The sequence below is a fragment of the Callorhinus ursinus genome, unplaced genomic scaffold (assembly GCF_003265705.2).
Source record: "Callorhinus ursinus isolate GAN/ISIS: 27379988/994484 unplaced genomic scaffold, GSC_fseal_2.0 scaffold71, whole genome shotgun sequence".
NCBI classification, from domain to species: Eukaryota; Metazoa; Chordata; class Mammalia; order Carnivora; family Otariidae; genus Callorhinus; species Callorhinus ursinus.
The window spans coordinates 3,687,348-3,706,407 of record NW_027397133.1 but is presented as its reverse complement, the minus strand read 5'-3'; the positions used below and the strand labels follow the sequence as shown (position 1 = coordinate 3,706,407).

The 19,060-nt window shown below is 52.5% G+C and overlaps 1 protein-coding gene across 3 annotated transcripts; it reads right to left on the bottom strand.

The window, feature by feature from the left end:
- Window positions 1–6,273: 6,273 nt before the first annotated feature.
- On the bottom strand, window positions 6,274–17,528 carry SLC1A5 (solute carrier family 1 member 5). Of its 3 annotated transcripts, none has more exons than XM_025849879.2 (8): window positions 16,242–17,528; window positions 13,504–13,546; window positions 13,067–13,114; window positions 11,995–12,161; window positions 10,294–10,527; window positions 9,372–9,566; window positions 9,096–9,230; window positions 6,274–6,993 (listed from the first exon to the last, which is right to left on the bottom strand). In XM_025849879.2, the coding sequence occupies exons 1-8, from the start codon at window positions 16,808–16,810 to the stop codon at window positions 6,759–6,761; spliced, it is 1,626 nt and encodes a 541-aa protein (XP_025705664.1). In that variant the 5' UTR covers window positions 16,811–17,528; the 3' UTR covers window positions 6,274–6,758. The 3 variants fall into 3 exon arrangements, with proteins under 3 accessions (XP_025705664.1, XP_025705665.1, XP_073742635.1); XM_025849880.2 differs by having other exon boundaries at window positions 13,490–13,546; window positions 16,242–17,510; XM_073886534.1 differs by lacking the exon at window positions 16,242–17,528 and adding an exon at window positions 14,463–15,849.
- Window positions 17,529–19,060: the final 1,532 nt, after the last annotated feature.

Sequence of the window (19,060 nt, the reverse complement as noted above, 5' to 3'; positions counted from 1 at the left end):
GGTGCTGTGAGCCACTTGAGTGGAAAGGGCTCAGGAATCAAGGCTGGGTTTGGCTCCTGGCGTGGCCACACTTATTTTCTTTGTGATCTTAGGCAAGTCAATGCCTCCCCGAACCTATAGGTTGGGTGTGGGGGAGGGGTGATATTGCAGAAGCAGGAAGCCCTTGGAGGAGGAGGCGTCACAGACCAGCAAGAGAAGATAAATGGAAATCTGGCCCACTCTCAAACGGGGCTCCCACATCCAAAGTCTGACTTCTTAGAACACAGCCTCTGTTTTTAGCCACTGAACCCGCAAATGGCTCCCAGAGACTGTTGGGTTTCCATGGAGCATTCTGGAAACATACGGGGATGATTTGGGTTATCACTGCGATCGGGTGGTGCTTTTGGCTCTTGGGAGGCATAGCGCAGGGATGGAGATGTCATAATATGCAGGGCTCTCCACATAATAAAGCATTGGCCCTTGTCACATACGGTTTTGAAATGTCCCGTTGGACATTCACGAAGGAAGAGTGATGTTCAAAATCGTTTGCAACTGGTACGGTGATATAAATTAATATATACGTCAATATATGCATCAAAATGTTTAAATATTTTTTTCTTCTCTGAAGAATGGGAACGATCTCTCTATATATACATATTTCTTTAAATTGTTTGCCAAGAACATAAGCTGAAGCTCAAATCATTCTTAAATCATGCAATGATTTTGTTTTATTTAGAAACTTACTTAGAAATTGTTGGTGCGATTTCTTGATTGATATGCTAAATATATATACACATATATTCATTTATTTAATTACTTTATTTATTATATTAAATATATATAAAATAATCTTGGCTTAGCTGTGATTTGATAAGAAAACCACATCAAGTGCTTCTGGCAACTTCCCATTAAACTGAGTGCCATTGGGTGACTTGGGGTCTCAACAGATAAAGAATTTCTCTTAGCACCATCCGTAGTGTTTTGGTGTTTTCTCCTCTCTTCATTGTTCCTGAACTAATAACAATTACACTAAAAACTTTTGTAGCCTTTATAATACTGCCTGACAGCTTTGTGTATTCAGTCTCTTTATGATCGACTAGGTAGAAATAGGACAGAAAACCTATTGCAGCAATTAACTTGAATTAATGAGTTTGTATTAGGATATGTTATTACTGAATTTTAGTGCTTTCTCAATTCCTTTTGCATGATTAGCCAGCCAGGAGTATTTCGATATTGTAAAAACCAGCACATCCATACTAGTGCATATTAACCAAACTTTAGCCTCATGTGGAAAAACTTGGTTAAGAATTATCTGAGCCCCAGGGGCGCCTGGCTGGCTCAGTCGGAAAGAGCACGTGACTCTTGATCTCAGGGTCGTGAGTTCAAGCCCCACGTTGGGGGTAGAGATGACTAAATAAATAAACTTTAAAAAATAAATAACATAAAATCATGTGCAGGTGGGTTATAGTATCTATGACCTTCATTTCAGCAGAGCCCAGAGGATTTTCCCAGAGCTGACAAGCCAACATGTGGCCGTGATGTGATTAAAGCATGAAAATATTACATTATAGATTACTGATCTGTTGGTAGACGATCATCGCCATGGACCTCCTGTTATTACCGCCTGGCTCTCCATGGGGACTCCCTGGACTTCTCTCCCCCCACTCCCCCAGCAACCAAGGGGTTAACACTAGGCACAGCCAGAGGGAAGGAGGTTCAAGTCTCTACTGCTGTTGGACCCTCTGCTCCCTTTACCAAGCAGTAAATATTTGTGTATCCTCCTGGGCATTACAAAAGATTTGCTATGGCAAGTCAATGGCTGGTAAACCACCTGTGGACATATGCACCTTTATATACAATGGCCCCAAACCAGAAACCACCCAGTGTCCGTGTCAGGTGGGTGGATACACAAACCTGCACCCAGACAGTGGAATACTCGTCGGTGATTGAAAACAAAAGGGAATAAACCGATATGTGCGCGAACGTGACTAAATCTCAAAGGCATTATGCTAAGTAAAAGAAACAGGAGGGGCGCCTGGGTGGCTCAGTTGAGCGACTGCCTTCGGCTCCGGTCATGATCCAGGAGTCCTGGGATTGAGTCCCACATCGGGCTCCCTGCTCGGCGGGGAGTCTGCTTCTCCCTCTGACCCTCCCCCCTCTCATGCTCTCTCTATCCTATTCTCTCTCTCAAATAAATAAATAAAATAAAAAAGAAACAGGACACGAAAAAGCTACCTGCTACAGGATTCCACTAATGCAAAATTCTAGGAGATGCAAACTAATCTTCAGTGACCCAAAGCAGATCAGTGGTTGCCTGGGCCTGGGGGCAGAGGGAGGGACAGAATGCAAAGGAGCACCAGGCTATTTGGGGGTGCTAGGAATATCATGTATCTTGATTGTGGTGGTTTTCAATATCTATGCATCTGTCAGTTTTATCCAAATACTTACTTTCATGGATATACTTTATTGTATACAAATTATACCTTAATAAGGTTGACACCCCCCCAAAAAAAGCAGATTGGGAGAGGGAGTCCAGCAGGCCTAGAAACATTGTCGCAAGGAAAGACAAAGGTGTGGGGCGCCTGGGTGGCTCAGTCGGTTAAGCGGCTGCCTTTGGCCCAGGTCGTGATTCCAGGGTCCTGGGATCGAGTCCCATGTCAGGCTCCTTAGCAAAGCAGGGAGCCTGCTTCTCCCTCTCCCTCTACCTGTCGCTCCCCCTGCTTGTAACTCTCTCTAATAAAAAATAAAAAATCTTAAAAAAAAAAAAAAAGAAAGAAAAAGGTGTGATTACTCTGTGCCTGCCAGCCCCCCATCCTGGCCCAATGCAGGGCTAGTGTGAGGACTCCCTCCCAAGCCAGACTCCTTCGAAGGAGCAAGAGGGGTGTCCCAAAAAAAGGGGTGGGTGGAGCCATGGAGAAAGGGAGAGGGAGGTGGGAGCCAGGCCCCAGAGGATGGCTGTCCAGGTGCTTTTCCTTCTTTTCTTATGTAACCTTCACCAGTGACCTTGGGGTGAGGCATAACAGGGCCATGGTCATCAGAGGATGAGACTCCACAGTGCTTAGGTAAGGCGACAGGGCTGGCGGGCAGCAGAAACAGGATCTCAACCAGGTAACAGCCTCTTCTGGCCAGGTGGCTCTGTAGCTGGAGCCCGATTCATTCATTCTGCAAATATTTATTGAGTGCCTACCATGCGCAAGGCACCATGCTGTGCTCTGGGCAGACAGTGGTGAACAGGACAGAGGTGGCTCCCTCGTGGAGTGCACATCCTAGTGGGGACCAGGTCTGGGAGCCCCTGTCCACACTCAGAAGGCTTGAAATGGTTCCAGATTTTTTATTTTTAAAGATTTTATTTATTCATTTGACAGAGAGAGACACAGCGAGAGAGGAAACACAAGCAGGGGGAGCGGGAGAGGGAGAAGCAGGCTTCCCGCCGAGCAGGGAGCCCGATGTGGGGCTCGATTCCGGGACCTTGAGATCATGAAGGCAGACGCCTAATGACTGAGCCACCCAGGCGTCCGGTTCCAGATTTTTTAAATGACCCAGATCAGTATCTTAGGCAAATTAGTGGCATGTGCCCAGTAAGTCTTGAAAATGGAATTGAAAAACGGGGAAATTGGAACTTGGCCTAGTTATGGATTCCATATATGTATACATATTGTACATATAGGATATGGGATATATTACACATGCGTGTATCTCTTTAGACAGGCATCCTTCATAATCTGATCCATTCCCCCAAAAGCATTAAATAGAAAATTTGAAGATAGGGCGCCTGGGTGGCTCAGTCAACTGGTTAAGCGTCTGCCTTCAGCTCCGGTCATGATCCCAGGGTCCTGGGATCAAGTCCCACATCGGGCTCCCTGCTTGGCGGGAAGCCTGCTTCTCCCTCTCCCACTCCCCCTGCTTGTGTTCCTGCTCTCGCCCTCGCTCTCTCTCTCTGTCAAATAAATAAACAAAATCTTTAAAAAAAAAGAAAGAAAATTTGAAGATAAACAACTATTTTAAGTGGGGAAAACAATGCACTCCCAGCTCCTTCCAACAACCCCAACCAATTTCCCCAAATACCGTTAAAACTTTTTTTTTAAGATTTTATTTATTTATTTGAGAGAAAGAATGAGAGAGAGAGAGAGCATGAGAGGGGGTTGGGTCAGAGGGAGAAGCAGACTCCCCGCCGAGCGGGGAGTCCGATGCGGGACTCGATTCCGGGACTCCAGGATCGTGACCTGAGCCGAAGGCAGTCGCTTAACCAACTGAGCCACCCAGGCGCCCCAATTACCATTAAAACTCTTAAAACACTTTTATAACCACCCACCAAGGATTTTGGCATAACAGAAAGCATTGAAAACGCCAATTACTTCATTATTCAACACTTAATGAACTCATTAGTGGTTATGTTTGTGTGCAATACACAATTTTGCACCGAATCAGATATGAATTATATTTTCCTTCCACACTGCAATGATCATGAGAGGTAACTAAATACCCCCCCCCCGCAAAATGCTGAAGATACTCAAGATACCATCTGTAATTGAACTCAGATTGGTGGTGCTTCCATGTACCTGGCAGGAGCCTACATAGGGCTCTGGGAGGGGAAGATAACATGTTTCAGCAATGTACAAGGCAGGATTGTTAGAGCAGGTGAGGCGCGATTGGTGTCATCCACATCCTGGACTCAAACGGGACTTAAAAACAGTTGCACGGGGCGCCTGGGTGGCTCAGATGGTTAAGCATCTGCCTTCAGCTTGGGTCATGATCCCGGGGTCCTGGGACCGAGCCCGTCTGGCTCCTGGCTCAGCGGAGAGCCTGCTTCTCCCTCTGCCTCTCCCCCACTCATGCTCTCTCTGTATCTCTGTGTCTCGAATTAATAAATAAAATATTTAAAAAAATAAAAATAGGGGCGCCTGGGTGGCTCAGCTGTTTAGCGTCTGCCTTCGGCTTGGGTCATGGGATCGAGTCCCGCATCCGGCTCCCTGCTCAGCGGGGAAGCCTGCTTCTCCCTCTCCCACTCCCCCTGCTTGTGTTCCCTCTCTCTGTCTCTCTCTCTCTCTGTGTCAAAAAATAAAGATCTTTTAAAAAAAATAAAAATAAAAAAATAAAAACATTTGCACAGCAGGGTGTTTTATTCAAATGGCAAATTCAGGGTTCTAAAAAAGGGAGGGGACAAGTCCTTACTGGCACTGTTTGGATAGTGAGAGTTTCAAGTATCAAGGGACACCCGCATCCCTATGTGGGTGGTTAGACTGGAAAATCAATTTCTTCCCTGGAGTCATACGAAGTTTCTCAACTGGGAGATGGTATACATAGGCTAAAATGCAGATCTTCGGGGTGCCTGGGTGGCTCAGTCGTTAAGTGTCTGCCTTTGGCTCAGGTCATGATCCCAGGGTCCTGGGATTGAGCCCTGCATCGGGCTCCCTGCTCCGTGGAGAGCCTGCTTCTCCCTCTCCCGCTCCCCCTGCTCGTGTTCCCTCTCTCACTGTGTCTGTCAAATAAATAAAATACTTTTTTAAATAAATAAAATCTTTAAAAAAAATAAAAATAAATAAAATGCAGATCTTCAGTGTACAGGCGAATTTCTCCAAACGTATAGGTCTGTGTAAGCAATACCCGCCTCAAGCTTTGGGTTTGCTAGATCGTGAAGTTTCCCTGGGCCCCTTCCCAGTCACGAAGTCACCCTCATAGGTCATCACTGTTTGGATTTCTCTCACAATAGACCAGTTTAGCCCGTTCCACACCTTCTTAGAAAGGGAACTAGGTAGCATATACTGTTTCCAGCTTTCACTCAAAATGTTATCCGTGGGATGCATCCAAATGGATTTTTTTTTTTTTTTTTTTTTTTTTTTTGCTGAGCGGCCATCCATCGTAACATTTGTACTCCTCTATCAATTGATGCATTTCCAAATTTTGGCAATTATGGGGAGAGCAGCTATAGACATTTGTGTACTGGGTTTTGGGTGCACCGAAGTTTTTTCTTCTCTTTGGTAAGTGGGCCTCCTGAGCCGTTAGGTAAGTGTACTAGGTTGACTCGGTAAGAAACCGCCCGGCAACTTTTCCCAAGTGCCTGGACTGTTATGCGTTCCCGCCCGCAGAGTGTGGGGCTCTATCCAGTCGCTCTACTTCCTCAGCCACACTCGGTACTTGCTTTCTGCCCTTCCAACAGGTGCGCAGTGGCAGCTCATCGTGGTTTCTCCAGTGGGGTTTTTTGATGAACAGCTATTTTATGTCAACGAAGCCCGATTTTTCTGTTTGTTTTTTCTGGGTGGCTCGTGCTTTTAGTCTTAAAAACATCTGATGAGATGCGCTTGACAACTTTATTGCTCAAAAAGGTCCTTTGGAGTGATAGCAGTCTTTCTCTCTGGTGTCCCCCACCCCGGCAGGGCCCCCTGGAGTGTGTGTTACTGTGGAGGGAACAGAGGGCCTGGGGATGGGGTGGGATGTACCGTAGAGTCACCACACACACACACGTTACAGCCAGCAAACCCACTGGAACATCCTTCCTCGCAGAGGGCAGAAGCCCACATTTACACTATTTTTCCATCTTGTTTCCTAGCTTTGGGTGGGAACAGGAATTGAGGACTGGGGAAGATTTGGGGAGACACACACATACACATCTACCCCAGCACTGAGGCCTCCCAAGATCTGATGTCGTGGCAGTGGCGGGCGGGGGGCAGCAGCTGAGGCCCCTGGGTCCCCCGCGTGTGCAGGCAGGGCCTCCAGGGCCCCAGTTCATGATCCCAATGTCCATAGTGGCCCCATCAGGGCAGGCAACGTCCCTATGGGGTTTACATAACTGATTCCTTCTCGCAGGGGTCTGCATCCCCAGCAGGTCCGGGACAGCGTTTGAGGAGGGGGTTCCCCTCCTCGGTGGAGACAGGCAAGGGAGACAGGGGCATCTCGCTCTTCACTTGGATCAACTCTGGCACCGAGCTCTGCACCTCTGAGCGATCCACGTAATTTTGGAGGAGTCCCGCCCCAAAGGCATCACCTTCCACGTTGAGGACGGTACAGGACCGGTCCCTGAAGAGGCAGGAGTGACAGGGAAGTGAGTGGGAGGGCAGAGCGTGGCGCTCAACCCTCCCGCTTCTCCCCGCAAAGCCTGGAGTCCCCATGGTGCCCTCCTTCATGGAACCCTGATCCTAGACCCAGCTCATTCCTCCGTCTTCCCAGAATCCCCACTATCCTTTCCTCCTAGAACCTCAAAGATCTTTTTTTTTTTTTAAGATTCATTTATTTATTTGAGAGAGCGAGAATGAGAGAGAGAGAGCACATGAGGGGGGGAGGGTCAGAGGGAGAACGCGGGACTCGACCCCGGGACTCCGGGATCATGACCTGAGCCGAAGGCAGTCGCCTAGCCAACTGAGCCACCCAGGCGCCCTCAAAGATCTTTTCATCCAGAATCCAAGAAGCCCCCTAGCTCTCACCTCTCTCCTTTCCCGTGGAATCCCAAAGTATCCCGCACTTTCTCTGCCTCAGAACCCCAAGACCCCCCTCCTCCATCCTCCCTGGAGCCCAAACGATTCTTCTTCCAATAAAACACAAGATTTGCTCCTCCTGGAACCTCAAAAAGTCACCCCTCCCTTCTCTCGGGGCCTCAGAAGACTCATCCAACCTCTCCCCTTCCCCCTGAAATACTACTTTCTCACTCAGGCCTTTCTACTTATAATTCTAAAGAGCTCTTTTCCCTTCCTCTTTATACTTTGTGTGTGTGCCATTTTAGAAAATTGAGGTATAATTCACATACCATAAAATTCACACTTTTTTTTAAAAAAAGATTTTATTTATTTGAGAGAAAGAGTGAGAAGAGCAAGACAGCACGAGCGGGGGGAGGGGCAGAGGGAGAGGGAGAAGCAGACCCCCACCAAGCAGGGAGCCCAACACAGGACTCGATCCCAGGACCCTGAGATCATGACCTGAACTGGAGGCAGATGCTTAACCGACTGAGCCACCCAGGCGCCCCAAATTCACCCTTTAAAAGTATACAACCCAGGGACACCTGGGTGGCTCAGTTGGTTGAATGTCCGCCTCAATTTTGGCTTAGGTCATGATCTTAGGGTTATGAGACCGAGTCCTTCGTCGGGCTCCACACTGAGTGCGGAGCCTGCTTAAGAGTCTCTCTCCCTCTGCCCCTCCCTCTGTGCCCCCTCCCTCACGCATGTGCATGCTCTCTCCCTCTCAAAAAAAGAAAAAGGTATACAACCCAGTGGCTTTTAGTATATTCAGAGTGGTACGACCATCACTGCTACTTAATTCCAGGACGTTGTCATTGCTCTAAAAGGACACCCCCACACCCACCAAGCAGTTATCCCCCATCCCCTCCTTCCCCAGCCACTGGCAACTGCTAACCTAGGGTCTACAGATTTGCCTGTGCTGGACGTCGCATAGAAATGGAATCATATGATATGTGGTCCTTTGTGTTCTGCCTTCTTTCACTTAGCATGAGGTTTTCAAGGGTCCACCACATGGCAGCATGTATGCATCTGTCCATGCTTCATTCAATTTTATTGCTGAATGATATTCCATTGTTATGGATATATGATGTTTTATGTATCCATTCATCACCTGATGGACATTGGGTTGTTTCTACCTTTTTGCCATTACAAATAATGCCACTACGAACGTTCATGTACAAGTTTTTGTGAACACGTTTGCAATTCTCTTGGCATTATACCTAGGAGTGATGTGGCTGAGAAGTAGTAACTCTGACCAGGGGCTCTCAGAAGGGAGTTACATGTTTCCGTCATTTGATCCTCAAGGAGAGACCATTCTATTCTCCCCATTTTATAGGTGGAGAAACTGAGAGGAGTGATGAAGGACTCAACTTGGGTCACAAGAGCTAGCAGAGGTGGCCCTGGGACTTGAACACAAGCAGCCTGGCCTAAAAGTCCACTCTATTAACCACTGGGGCACACTACCTCTCTGGCATTCTTCTTAGAACCCCCAAGGTCCCCCCAAAAACGAACCCCCAAGATCCCTTCGTTCCCTCTGATTAGAACGTTCAAGACACCATCCCCTTTCTTGCTCTCCTCTTCTGCCCACAGGCTCTCAATGACCCTCTTGCTCACCCCCTTTCCCCGGGGGGTGTACCCGTTAGGCCCCCGAAGCCCCAAACCCACACTTACACCAGCCAGTCCACAGCCAAGATCAAGGAGATGTCCTGAACCGGCAGGTTGACTGCCTCCAGGATGATGGCCAGAGTGAGGACGCCTCCGGCGGGAATGCCCGCGGCACCCACACTGGACGCCGTGGCGGTGACCCTGGGGAAAGAGAGCGTAGGTCAGGGAGAGGGGCCTCGGCGGCACGGGAAGCTGGCTCCCTCCAGCCTGCGTCCATGCTGGGGGGAGGTGTCAGAGGGGCCGGTGGCGGGGGGGTCCTGGGCACAGCCAACCCACACTCACAGGATGGTGATGATCTTCACAAAGTCCAGGGATCGCTGGTTGAGCTGTGCAATGAACACCGCGGCCACACACTGGAAGAGCGCCGCACCATCCATGTTGACCGTGGCACCGATGGGTAGGATGAAGCGGCTGATGTGCTTGGCGACGCCGTTCCTCTCCTCCACGCACTTCATCATCAGGGGCAGCGTAGCGGAGCTGAGGGGCGGCCCTGTCAGTCAGCGCGTGGCCCGCCCCCTGCCGAAGCCCCGCCCAGTCGACCACCCCCACTGGCCAAACAGCGCCCGGCAGCCCAGACCCCCCCCCCCCCCGCCACGCCCAGCCCTCCCCCCTCTCCATGCCCATGCCCTTCTCTTCCCAGAGCCAGAGGCACTGGGATCCTACAGAATGCCAGGATTCCAAAATATAGGCGTCCTGGACTCCCTGGAAGAGTACAGGCTGCTGTCCTTCAAAATACACACAAAAATTCAAACCTAAATTCTATAATGCCTTGGAGCTCGCTGACCTACACTCCCTCCCAGCTCCACCAATAATAGAAATTGGCTAAGAATTGCTATTCTCTGAGGACCCCTGCTGTGGGGAGGGCCGGGTTCTGAGGGCACAGGTGGACAAAAATACTTAGAAGAGGGTGGAAAGCGCTCCTAAATGATTAGATCCAGGGTGGCGCGCTAGACCACTGCCCCCCGGGGCCAGGCCTTGTGGAAGAGGAGGGGTTCCCAGAGAAGAAGAAATCTCTAAGACAGTGGTCTTCTCATGGCGGAGATGGGTGTACTCCAGAACCTTATGAGAAACTCACAAAAGTATGGCCCCTATACCCAGATCCACTGTCCCCAAATTACAAAATGTCAAGGGTCTCCAGATACTGATACCCACTCCAGGCCCCTTAAGCTTAAAAATCCTGCACTAGTGGGCCCCAAGGCCATACCTAGAAGAGGTCCCGAAGGCAGTAGCCAGCGCTGTCATGGTGCCCCACAAGAAGCGGTAGGGGTTTTTGCGGGTGAAGAGGAAGTAGATGAGAGGCAGCACCAGGAGCCCGTGGATGGCGTGGCCCAGCAGACAACACAGGATGTATTTGCCGAGACTGGCGAAGAGCATCCCCACGTCCTCCATCTCCACGATCTTGCCAGCCACCAGGAACAAGATGCCCACAGGGGCATACCTAAGTGCCCAGGAGACAGATTGCAGCCTCTGACCGCATGTCCACGCAGGACCAGGCTTGGTGCTCAGTACACAGCCTGACCACAGGCTCCCTTGTGGCCAGGAAACATGGCATGTGCTGAGGGTTTGGGCACCTTCCCTGCCATCCTCCAAGTTCTTTCCCCTTGAAAACAGGGCAGCAGGGAGATAAAGAAGCCTGGGGGTTCCTATCGCCCGCCTGGAGTTGAATCACTAACCAGATTCGGACTGAACACGTGGCTCCCATGAGTGAGTCATCTACATGCTCTGGGTTCGTTTGTTACAGCAGCGAGGATGATTTAAACCGATACAATCTCTCACCACATCATGAAAACTAAAAAGTCCGTCACTCGGGTCTTAATAACAACCCGCAGATATGAAGCATTTATGATGCGCTGAGCCCTGGAACATGACTGAATCTTTACCACAATCCCACACAAGCTCCTATTTTAGTCCGCTGTAGCTACAGTTGAACTGAAATCTAGTAGGTCTGTAAAACCGGGACATTTAGGCTACCGGCCTCATAGGAATATTGGAGGAAATGGGGTGCCAGGGGAAGTGCCTTGAAAGCTCTTTGTACACAATAAGTGATCTATAAACTTCTGCTGGAATTATTATCACCCTCTCCGGCAGTGAGGATCCCAGGAGTGCTCGTGCCTCCCAGCCAGGAGGCCTCCCAAGACTGCCTTCCCGGTTGGATCACTATGGCTAGTTGTCGCCCAAACCCCTTCCGCTCTTTGGTAGCAGGAGAAAGGCCCCGTTGCCCAGCCACCTGTGCAGCTAGGTTTGGCCAAATGCCCAAGCTCCAGCCAGTGGGATGTGCCCAGAAGTTATATAAGTGACGTATTTGATAAATATTAGCCGATACTGTTTACTGTCAGCATGCTATAGGTCAGGCGGTGTCCCAAGAACTTCGCACTCATTTGTGCCTGGTACTGTCAGTCCCATTTTCCAGATGGGGAAACCAAGGCAGAGTGAGCTAAGTCACTTGTTATAGGGCACCCAGGTGGGAAGTCATAATGATAATGATCATAGCTAACAGTAAGTAAATGCTCAGGAGGTGCTAGACATTTAAAACACTTTATAAGTGCTTTACTTAAACCACCTATTACTCATTTCATCTTCTTGGTAACTTGGACATTTGATCCCATTCAAATCTCTGCAACGGAGATGCATTCGCTAAGTTGTGGCCACAGCTTGGCTGGCTTTTAGTCACCTTCCAGGAGGATCCAGAAGGTGCTGGCGTCAGTCTCAGCTCCCATGGAATACTACATGGTCCTCATCTTATAATGAAGACACTGAGGCACAGACAGGGTAGATCACTTGCCCAAAGTCACACAGCCAGGGGATGGTCAATGCTGGGTGTGCATCCAGGCCATCTGGCTCCAAGGAGCAGATAGATGGCGGGTTGCCCCATCCCACATCCCCCATTCCCTCTCCCACCACCTACCACATGATCCAGGAGACCAGCACCATGGTGGCGTCATTAAAGGAGTTGAAGAAGCGGATGAGCAGCTCTCCCTCGGGCCCCAGCTTCCGCAGGGCCACACCAAAGACAATGGCAAATACCACCAGGCCCAGGATGTTCATACTCTCCACCTCGTCGCCAATGGGCACCTTTGAGCAAGGAACAAATTGGGATGGGAGCAGGACTCTCGGTCAACCTGAACAGTCACTAAGGGCCTGTCCTGGGCCCTGCTGGGACCCAACACGGACAAAAGAACTCCTGAAGCTCATTTGTCCCTTCCTCCCAAGGCTCACAGTCCAAGTCCAGGAGCAACAGGCCTGTCACCAGGGACCACTCAGAGTGATTGGAATAGGGAAACCCAAGGGAGTGTCGGAACTGAGGGGGGAATGCCAGCTTGGTAGGTGGTGTGGCGGGGGATCAGGGAGGGCTTTGTGGAGGAAGGGGCTGAGATCTGGAGAACAGGTGGATTAATCAGGTAAAGAGAGGTGGTAGAAGGTTCTGGAGAGGGGAAACAATGTGCAACTGTCTGGAAATGAGAGCACCTTGGGCATTCAAAGAGCTGAAAGAAATCCACTGTGGCTGGAATAGGCTGGCCAGAGGCAGAACATGAGGCTGGGTGGGTGGGTGGGCAGAAGCCTGACTTCACAGGGTACCACGGATTGTGACAAGGAGCCTGCGCTTGCTTCCGAGGCTACTAGGGAGCATAAAGGGGCTCTGGGTAGGGGAGAGACAGGGTCAGGTTTGTGCTTTGGAAGGACTACTTTGTGCCGGGCTGAGGGTAGGTGGGAGAAGGGGGGCTGAGGGTAGGTGGGAGAAGGGGAGCAGGGGGCAGAAGAGAAGCCTGCACCGGGGAGGGAGAAGAAGGATGCAAAAATGTAGAGACTAGAAAAGATAGAAATTGGGCAGTGGCTGCAGAGAGTATAAAACAAATACCACCAAATGTCAGAAGACCCCCGGTGTGGGGGGGCAAACAAAGGCTGGGGTGGGAACAAAATGGAAAAACCCCCGCAATGGGCCAAGGGATGGGGCACCACCCCCCTTCCCCTGCTCTCACCTTCACCTTGGTTCCATTGATCCATCTGTTTTCATAGGAGGTACTGTACTGCAGGTGGGGGTGGGCAAGAGTCAGCATCAACTGCCAGAGGCTCCCCCACCCCATCCTGGCACTAACAGTGCGCCAAGCCAGTCCTAAGCACCCCTAAACATGATCTCCTTGCATCCTGCCAGTAACCCCACTGAGGTGGGATTCTCATACCATGTGCCCATTTTCCAGAGGCGGAAACTGAGGCTCGGAGAGGCAAAGGCACTTGCCCAGGGTCACACAGCTAGAATTAGAACCCAGAAGGGGCTCAGAACCCGTATTCTCCTGTCTTGGTGAGGGGCAGGGAGGGGTTTCAGAGGCTACCCAAAAGCAGGCATCCAGGGGCTGCAACTGGCTGTCTCCCTCCCAGCCCTCCCCCCACCCCTCAGGACATACCCCCAAGGACTCACTGAGCGGAAGGCCGCGGACACCAGGTTGGAGGGGAAGATATTTCTGCAGAGACAGACACGGAGGAGGGCACGTTATTAAATACCCCGGGGAGGGGGGGAGGTTGGGAGGGGAATGTGCACGAGGGGCTGCGTTGGCCTCTAGGGATGGGAAGAACCTTGGAGGCCCTGTTGGCACCCAAGTGTGGTCGCCACCTAGGCCTCAGGCCGGCTGTGGTCTGGCAGAGTTGGGCCCTGGCCCGCACACTTTTCCAGGGGGGCGGGGAGTCTGAGCTAGCCTCCTAGGGCCCCGTAGGCTGGCCTGCTAGCCCCGGCCAGCCCCGAGGGATTGTGGACTGGAGGAGGTGAGGAACACTGGCTTCCCAAGGCAGGCTGGGGCAGGGTCACCCAGGGCCTCAGCTCCACCCCACGCAGCAAACTTAATACCCTGGGCGTCTTGCATCAGCCACTTCCTCCTGGAGGGCTGAGAAACGCTCGGCCTTGGGGCCCGGGCTGAGTGGGTCACAGGGTATGGGGAAGATCTGGGTGTGTTGGAAACAGGTAGCAAGACAGAGTGACAAGGGATGGCTGTTTGTGTCATGAATGTGTATCTGTGCAGCAACGTGCGGTAAACCCCAGTGAGCGTGTCTCGGAGTGGGACGAAAATTACAGCAAATGTGGGGACTACAGTCCCTGTAGTGCTTGACATAAATCCACTCATTTATTTATTTTATATTTTATTTTTTTAAGTAGGCTCCCCGCAGGGCACCTGGGTGGCTAAGCACATCTGCCTCCGGCTCAGGTCATGATTCTGGAGTCCGGGGATGGAGCCCCGCATCGGGCTCCCTGCTCAACGGGGAGTCTGCTTCTCCCCCTGCCCCTCACCCCACTTGTGCTCTCTTTCTCTCACTGTCTCTCTCTCTAATAAATAAATAAGTAGGCTCCCTGCCGAGCACGGAGCCCAACGCGGGGGTTGAACTCACCACCCTGGGATGGAGACCCGAGCTGAGATCAAGAGTCCGATGCTTCACCGACTGAGCCGCCCGGGGGGGCCCCTACATCCACTCATTTGATCCTCATGACAGCCCTCTGATCCCCGTTTTATAGAAGAGGGAACCAAGGCACAGAAAGGGAAAGAAACTTGCCTTGGCTAGGAAGTGGCTGAGCTGGGATTTGAACCCAGCCAGCCAGCTGCGTAGTTCTAATCACCCGGCATTCTGGTGTCCTCCCTCCACCAATGATGTTTCTCAAACGTTGGTATCCGGTGGGGGGTGCGGGTTAGTGTTCAGATACGTGGGGTGGTGTTGGTGTGTATGGGCTCTTGAGCATGGATGTTTGAGCAACGCTCGATGGATTGGCGTGGTCCTTGGCATCCGTGAGTGGCTGTGCAAAGAGAGGCTAGTATCCCGTGTGTGTGTGTGTGTGTGTGTGTGTGTGTGTGTGTGTGAGTGCACATGTGACAACTGGTGTAAGGCTATGTGTCAGTGTGAGAGGCCGCAGCTGTGGCTGAGTGTCTGTGTCCAGCTGTGCGCCAACTGCCTATAAAGTTGTGTGGTTCTGAGATGTTCCAGCTAAGTCTCTGAGGAGCTGGCCAAGTGCCAGTTCCTTCTATTTTGGCACACAGGGGAGGCCTGTGCACATCAACAGCCTCCGAGTGGGTGTGCCCATTGGCCAGAAAGCCTGTACCCACCCAGGCCCGGCAGGGCTGGGTCAGGACCCTGCTAATCTCCCCCAGCCAGGAGGCGCCCACCCACTGTGACTTCTAGACACCAAGCCTGCCCCCAAGTCTCTCATCTCAGCCGGCACGCATCCCCCAAGCAGCTGGGAGAACCCAGTTCCGTGACTCATCATTTCCTCCAGCAACTTCCAGGAAGTCCCCAACCACCTGGAAACACTGAATCAGCAGGCCCCAAAGACAACCCAAGCGGTCTGCCCTCCTCAAAGCGGGGAGAGCCACTCTTGGGTGGGGAGCAGAGATCAGAAGGAAAAGAGTGTGCTCTCTTTCTAACTGGCCCCCTTCTGTGCAGCCTCCTGTGGGTTTGGGGTGGGTGGAGGGAAAGCCCAGACAGGCTCCCCAGACAGGAGGAAATGGAACAGAAAGTCCTCGGAGGTGGCAGGGTTTAGCAGGAACATATAAGAGGGAAGTTGCCAGGGCCCAGTTGAACCGGGTGGGGAAGGGAGGCTGAGAAGAAAACCTGGTTATGTCCCGGTGACACGTAGTGTGGGGAGCCCTGGGGCTGGACGTCACTCAGATCTCCTCTTGGTCCCCCTCGGACTCCTTACCCAGGGGTTACAAGCCGTCTGACCCTGGATTCAAATCTTGATCCAGAAGCCCCATCCTGAGGCCCTTAGCAGCCCCCAAATCCCCTTCGAAGCCCCCCCTCACCTCCAGGATCCTCTCCCCTCCCAGGAGCCCCTCCTATGTCCCCTCCCTCCCCAAACTCCCCCAAGCATTACTCCTTCTTCCCTCTATAAGACTTCCTCGCCGATCACCTTCTTGTAGGGTCCCCGCTAACGTCCCCGGGCGCCCACATGAGAAGCCTCCTTTCCCAGGGGTCTGTCCTCATCCGCTGTAATCTGACCCTCAGAGGGCCACCATCACCATCCCTCACCACCCCGTCCTGTCTTCCTCAGGCCCCGGGGATGCCCTCTCCGATTCAAGTGGCCACTCCCGCCATCTCTAACACGCGTCCCCTCCCCACGTGGCTGAGGCATCCCTTCCCCCACCCCTCACCGACTCCACCAGGCGGGCGGGGTCTGACCTCACAAGATCCAGGAATGAATCGAGGACTTCTTTGCTGCGGGCTTCTTCCGCGGCGCCCGAGGTCCCGACCGAGGCGTTGATGGCGGCGAAGGCGGCGCCCGGCTGCAGGGCCAGCGCCAAGCCCACGCCGAGCGCAGACGCCAGCAGCGTGGTGACCAGGAAAAAGAGCAGCGCCCAGGCGCCCAGGCGGCCGAGCGCGCTCGAGTCCAGGCTGGCGGCGCCGCCGATCAGGCTGCACACCACCAGCGGCAAGATGATCATCTTCAGTAGGCGCAGCAGCAGCTCGCCGGGGAAGGCGAAGGCCGCCAGGCGCGCGGGGCCCAGAGCTAGCGCGCCGCCGGCCCCCGAGACTCCCAGACCCAGCGCCACACCTGCCACCACGGCCACCACGGTCAGCAGCACCAGCAGGTTGGCGCGAAGGCAGCGGCGCACCCGGTCCCGGGAACCGCCGCATCCGCCTCCTGTCGCGCCGGGGTCCTCTATAGGGACCAGCGTCGGGGCACCGTTCGCGGTGGGCTCAGCCGCTGCGAACCCCTTGGGGTCTCCCCGAGGCGGATCGGCCACCATGATGAACGCTCCGGAGTTCCTTAGCGCCTGGAAGCTGGGCGCGCTTGGGTCTCCTTCCCGCGACGCGGACGTTTCTTAGAACGGAGAGTTTTGTAACACAGCCCGGAGGCGGGAACTTTGGAAGGTTCCCCGGAGTTGGGAATTCACAGTGCCTTGGTTCCTGGGGTGTCTGAGATCCCCAAGCTGGGCGCTGAGGCTCTTCTGCTCTCCCAGGTGGTGTCCGGCTCCCGAAATCCGGGAGCACTTGGGTTTCTCGGCCCCAGGGATGGGAATACAGGAGTTTATCAGGCTGGGAGCTGGGGTCCTTGGCTCTGGAAGGCTGAAGGCGTCCAAGCGGCAGAGGTCCTCAAGAGGTCAGGTCCGGGGAGCGCAGATCCGGGAGGCAGGGGTCCGGCGTGCCGGGGTCCTGGAAACCGAGGCTGGGGAGCCTGAATCTAGGGGCGGGAGACAGAGATCCGGGAAGAGGGGAGCCAGGCTTTTGAGTCCAGGAGAGGAGATCCAGGCCCCTCGGGCGCGGAAGGCGGGGGTCCGGGATCCTGGGAGGTAACGGCGGGGGACCAGTGAGGAAGCTCGCGGGCGCGCCGCGTGGCTCTGAGCCCACGCGCGGGAAGCTTACAGGATTAAGGGCAGGGGCGAGGCTTGAGAACGCGGGGAGCGAACCGCAGGCGCCGATTGGCTGAGGCGCGTTCGGAGCCCTCCTGCGAGCGAGAGGTGGGGCCGAGGCCTGAGTCTGGCCGAGTCACCCATAGAAGGCGGACTAACCAAGTCTAGCAATGGCGAGGGGCGGGGGCACCGGAGGGGCGGGGGCGGGGCCCGGTTGGGGGCGGGGCATCGAAGGAAAACCTTTTTTCCCGCCAAAGGAATCCGGACGTGGGTGGGGGCCGTTAACCCACAACTGTTCTCCCGCTCGAGGGTCTCTAGAAAGAGCAAGTGAGCCGCAGGTGGCTCAACCCAGCCTGCAGTGCCTCCGCCCTAAGTTCGGTATTTTGTCGCCTCTCGGAACTCAAATTCCTTGAATGTAAAATACAGATTATTAAAACTCATCCCACACATGATTGGTGTAAGATTTAAATTAGATGGACTTATTTATTTAATAATGTTAATAGTTTAAAAAATAAGTGTTCCAGGGGCGCCTGGCTGGCTCAGCTGGGGGAGCATGCGACTCTTGATCTCGGGGTTGTAGGTTGGAGCCCCACGTTGAGTGTAGAAATTACTTAAAAATAAAATCTAAAAAAAATGTTTTTGGGGGGCGCCTGGGTGGCTCAGTCGTTGGGCGTCTGCCTTCGGCTCAGGTCATGATCCCGGCGTCCTGGGATCGAGCCCCACATCGGGCTCTCTGTTACTTGGGAAGCCTGCTTCTCCCTCTCCCACTCCCCCTGCTTGTGTTCCCTCTCTTGCTGTGTCTCTCTGTGGCAAATAAATAAAGCAGGGGGAGCAGAGGGAGAGGGAGAAGCAGACTCCCCGCTGAGCAGGGAACCCGACGTGGGGCTCGATTCCAGGACTCTGGGATCATGACCTGAGCCGAAGTCAGACGCTTAACCGACTGAGCCACCCAGGCGCCCCAAAATGTTTTCAAATAAATGTTCCCAGTTCAGAACCCGACACATCAATAACAGCAGTTCTTAGTTTAGGATTATAATCCACTTTCCCCTGGGTACGTAATTCACAATTCACCCCTTAAAAATTAGAATTCAATCTAACAACTGTGCTAATGATTTTATAAATGCTTTCACCAAATATTTCCATATATATGTATATATATATATTTTTTTTTTTAAGTAGGCTCCATGCTGGAAATGAACCAACGTGGGACTTGAACTCAGGACTCTGATATCAACAGTTGGTCGCCTAACCGACTGAGCTACCCAAGCACCCCTTTTTTTTCCTCTTAAGGTAAAACACACATACAATAAAATGCAGATTGTAAGCCCCATTTGCTGATTTTGACAAATGCATAGGCCTGATTTCACTGGAATCTTCATAACTGCTTGGTGAGGTGGGTCCCATTGTTATACCCATTCTTTGGATGCCCAAAACCAGGGCTTAGGGCCAGAGGAAGTCACGTGCCTTGAGGCCACACCTGAGGAGGCTGGGAGTTGCTGCCTGCCTCCCAAGTTCCTAACCCTACCTATTGGGTTGCCTCCCTAAATTCCTTCTTGGTCATTTGAGTCATTTCCAGTGAATCGTGCGATTCCCTACTCCTCCCGGCAGTGCTGAAATCCTAATTCCTTGCGGTGCCTTGGTGGCACA

Excerpts from the sequence above, each read along its gene's own strand:
- SLC1A5 (XM_025849879.2), bottom strand. The coding sequence starts at position 16,810 with ATGGTGGCCGATCCGCCTCGGGGAGACCCCAAGGGGTTCGCAGCGGCT. Across the intron at positions 13,115-13,503 it reads TGTCCGCGGCCTTCCGCTCA|TACAGTACCTCCTATGAAAA; the intron begins GTGAGTCCTTGG and ends CCCCACCTGCAG. Across the intron at positions 10,528-11,994 it reads CTGGTCTCCTGGATCATGTG|GTATGCCCCTGTGGGCATCT; the intron begins GTAGGTGGTGGG and ends CTGGGCACTTAG.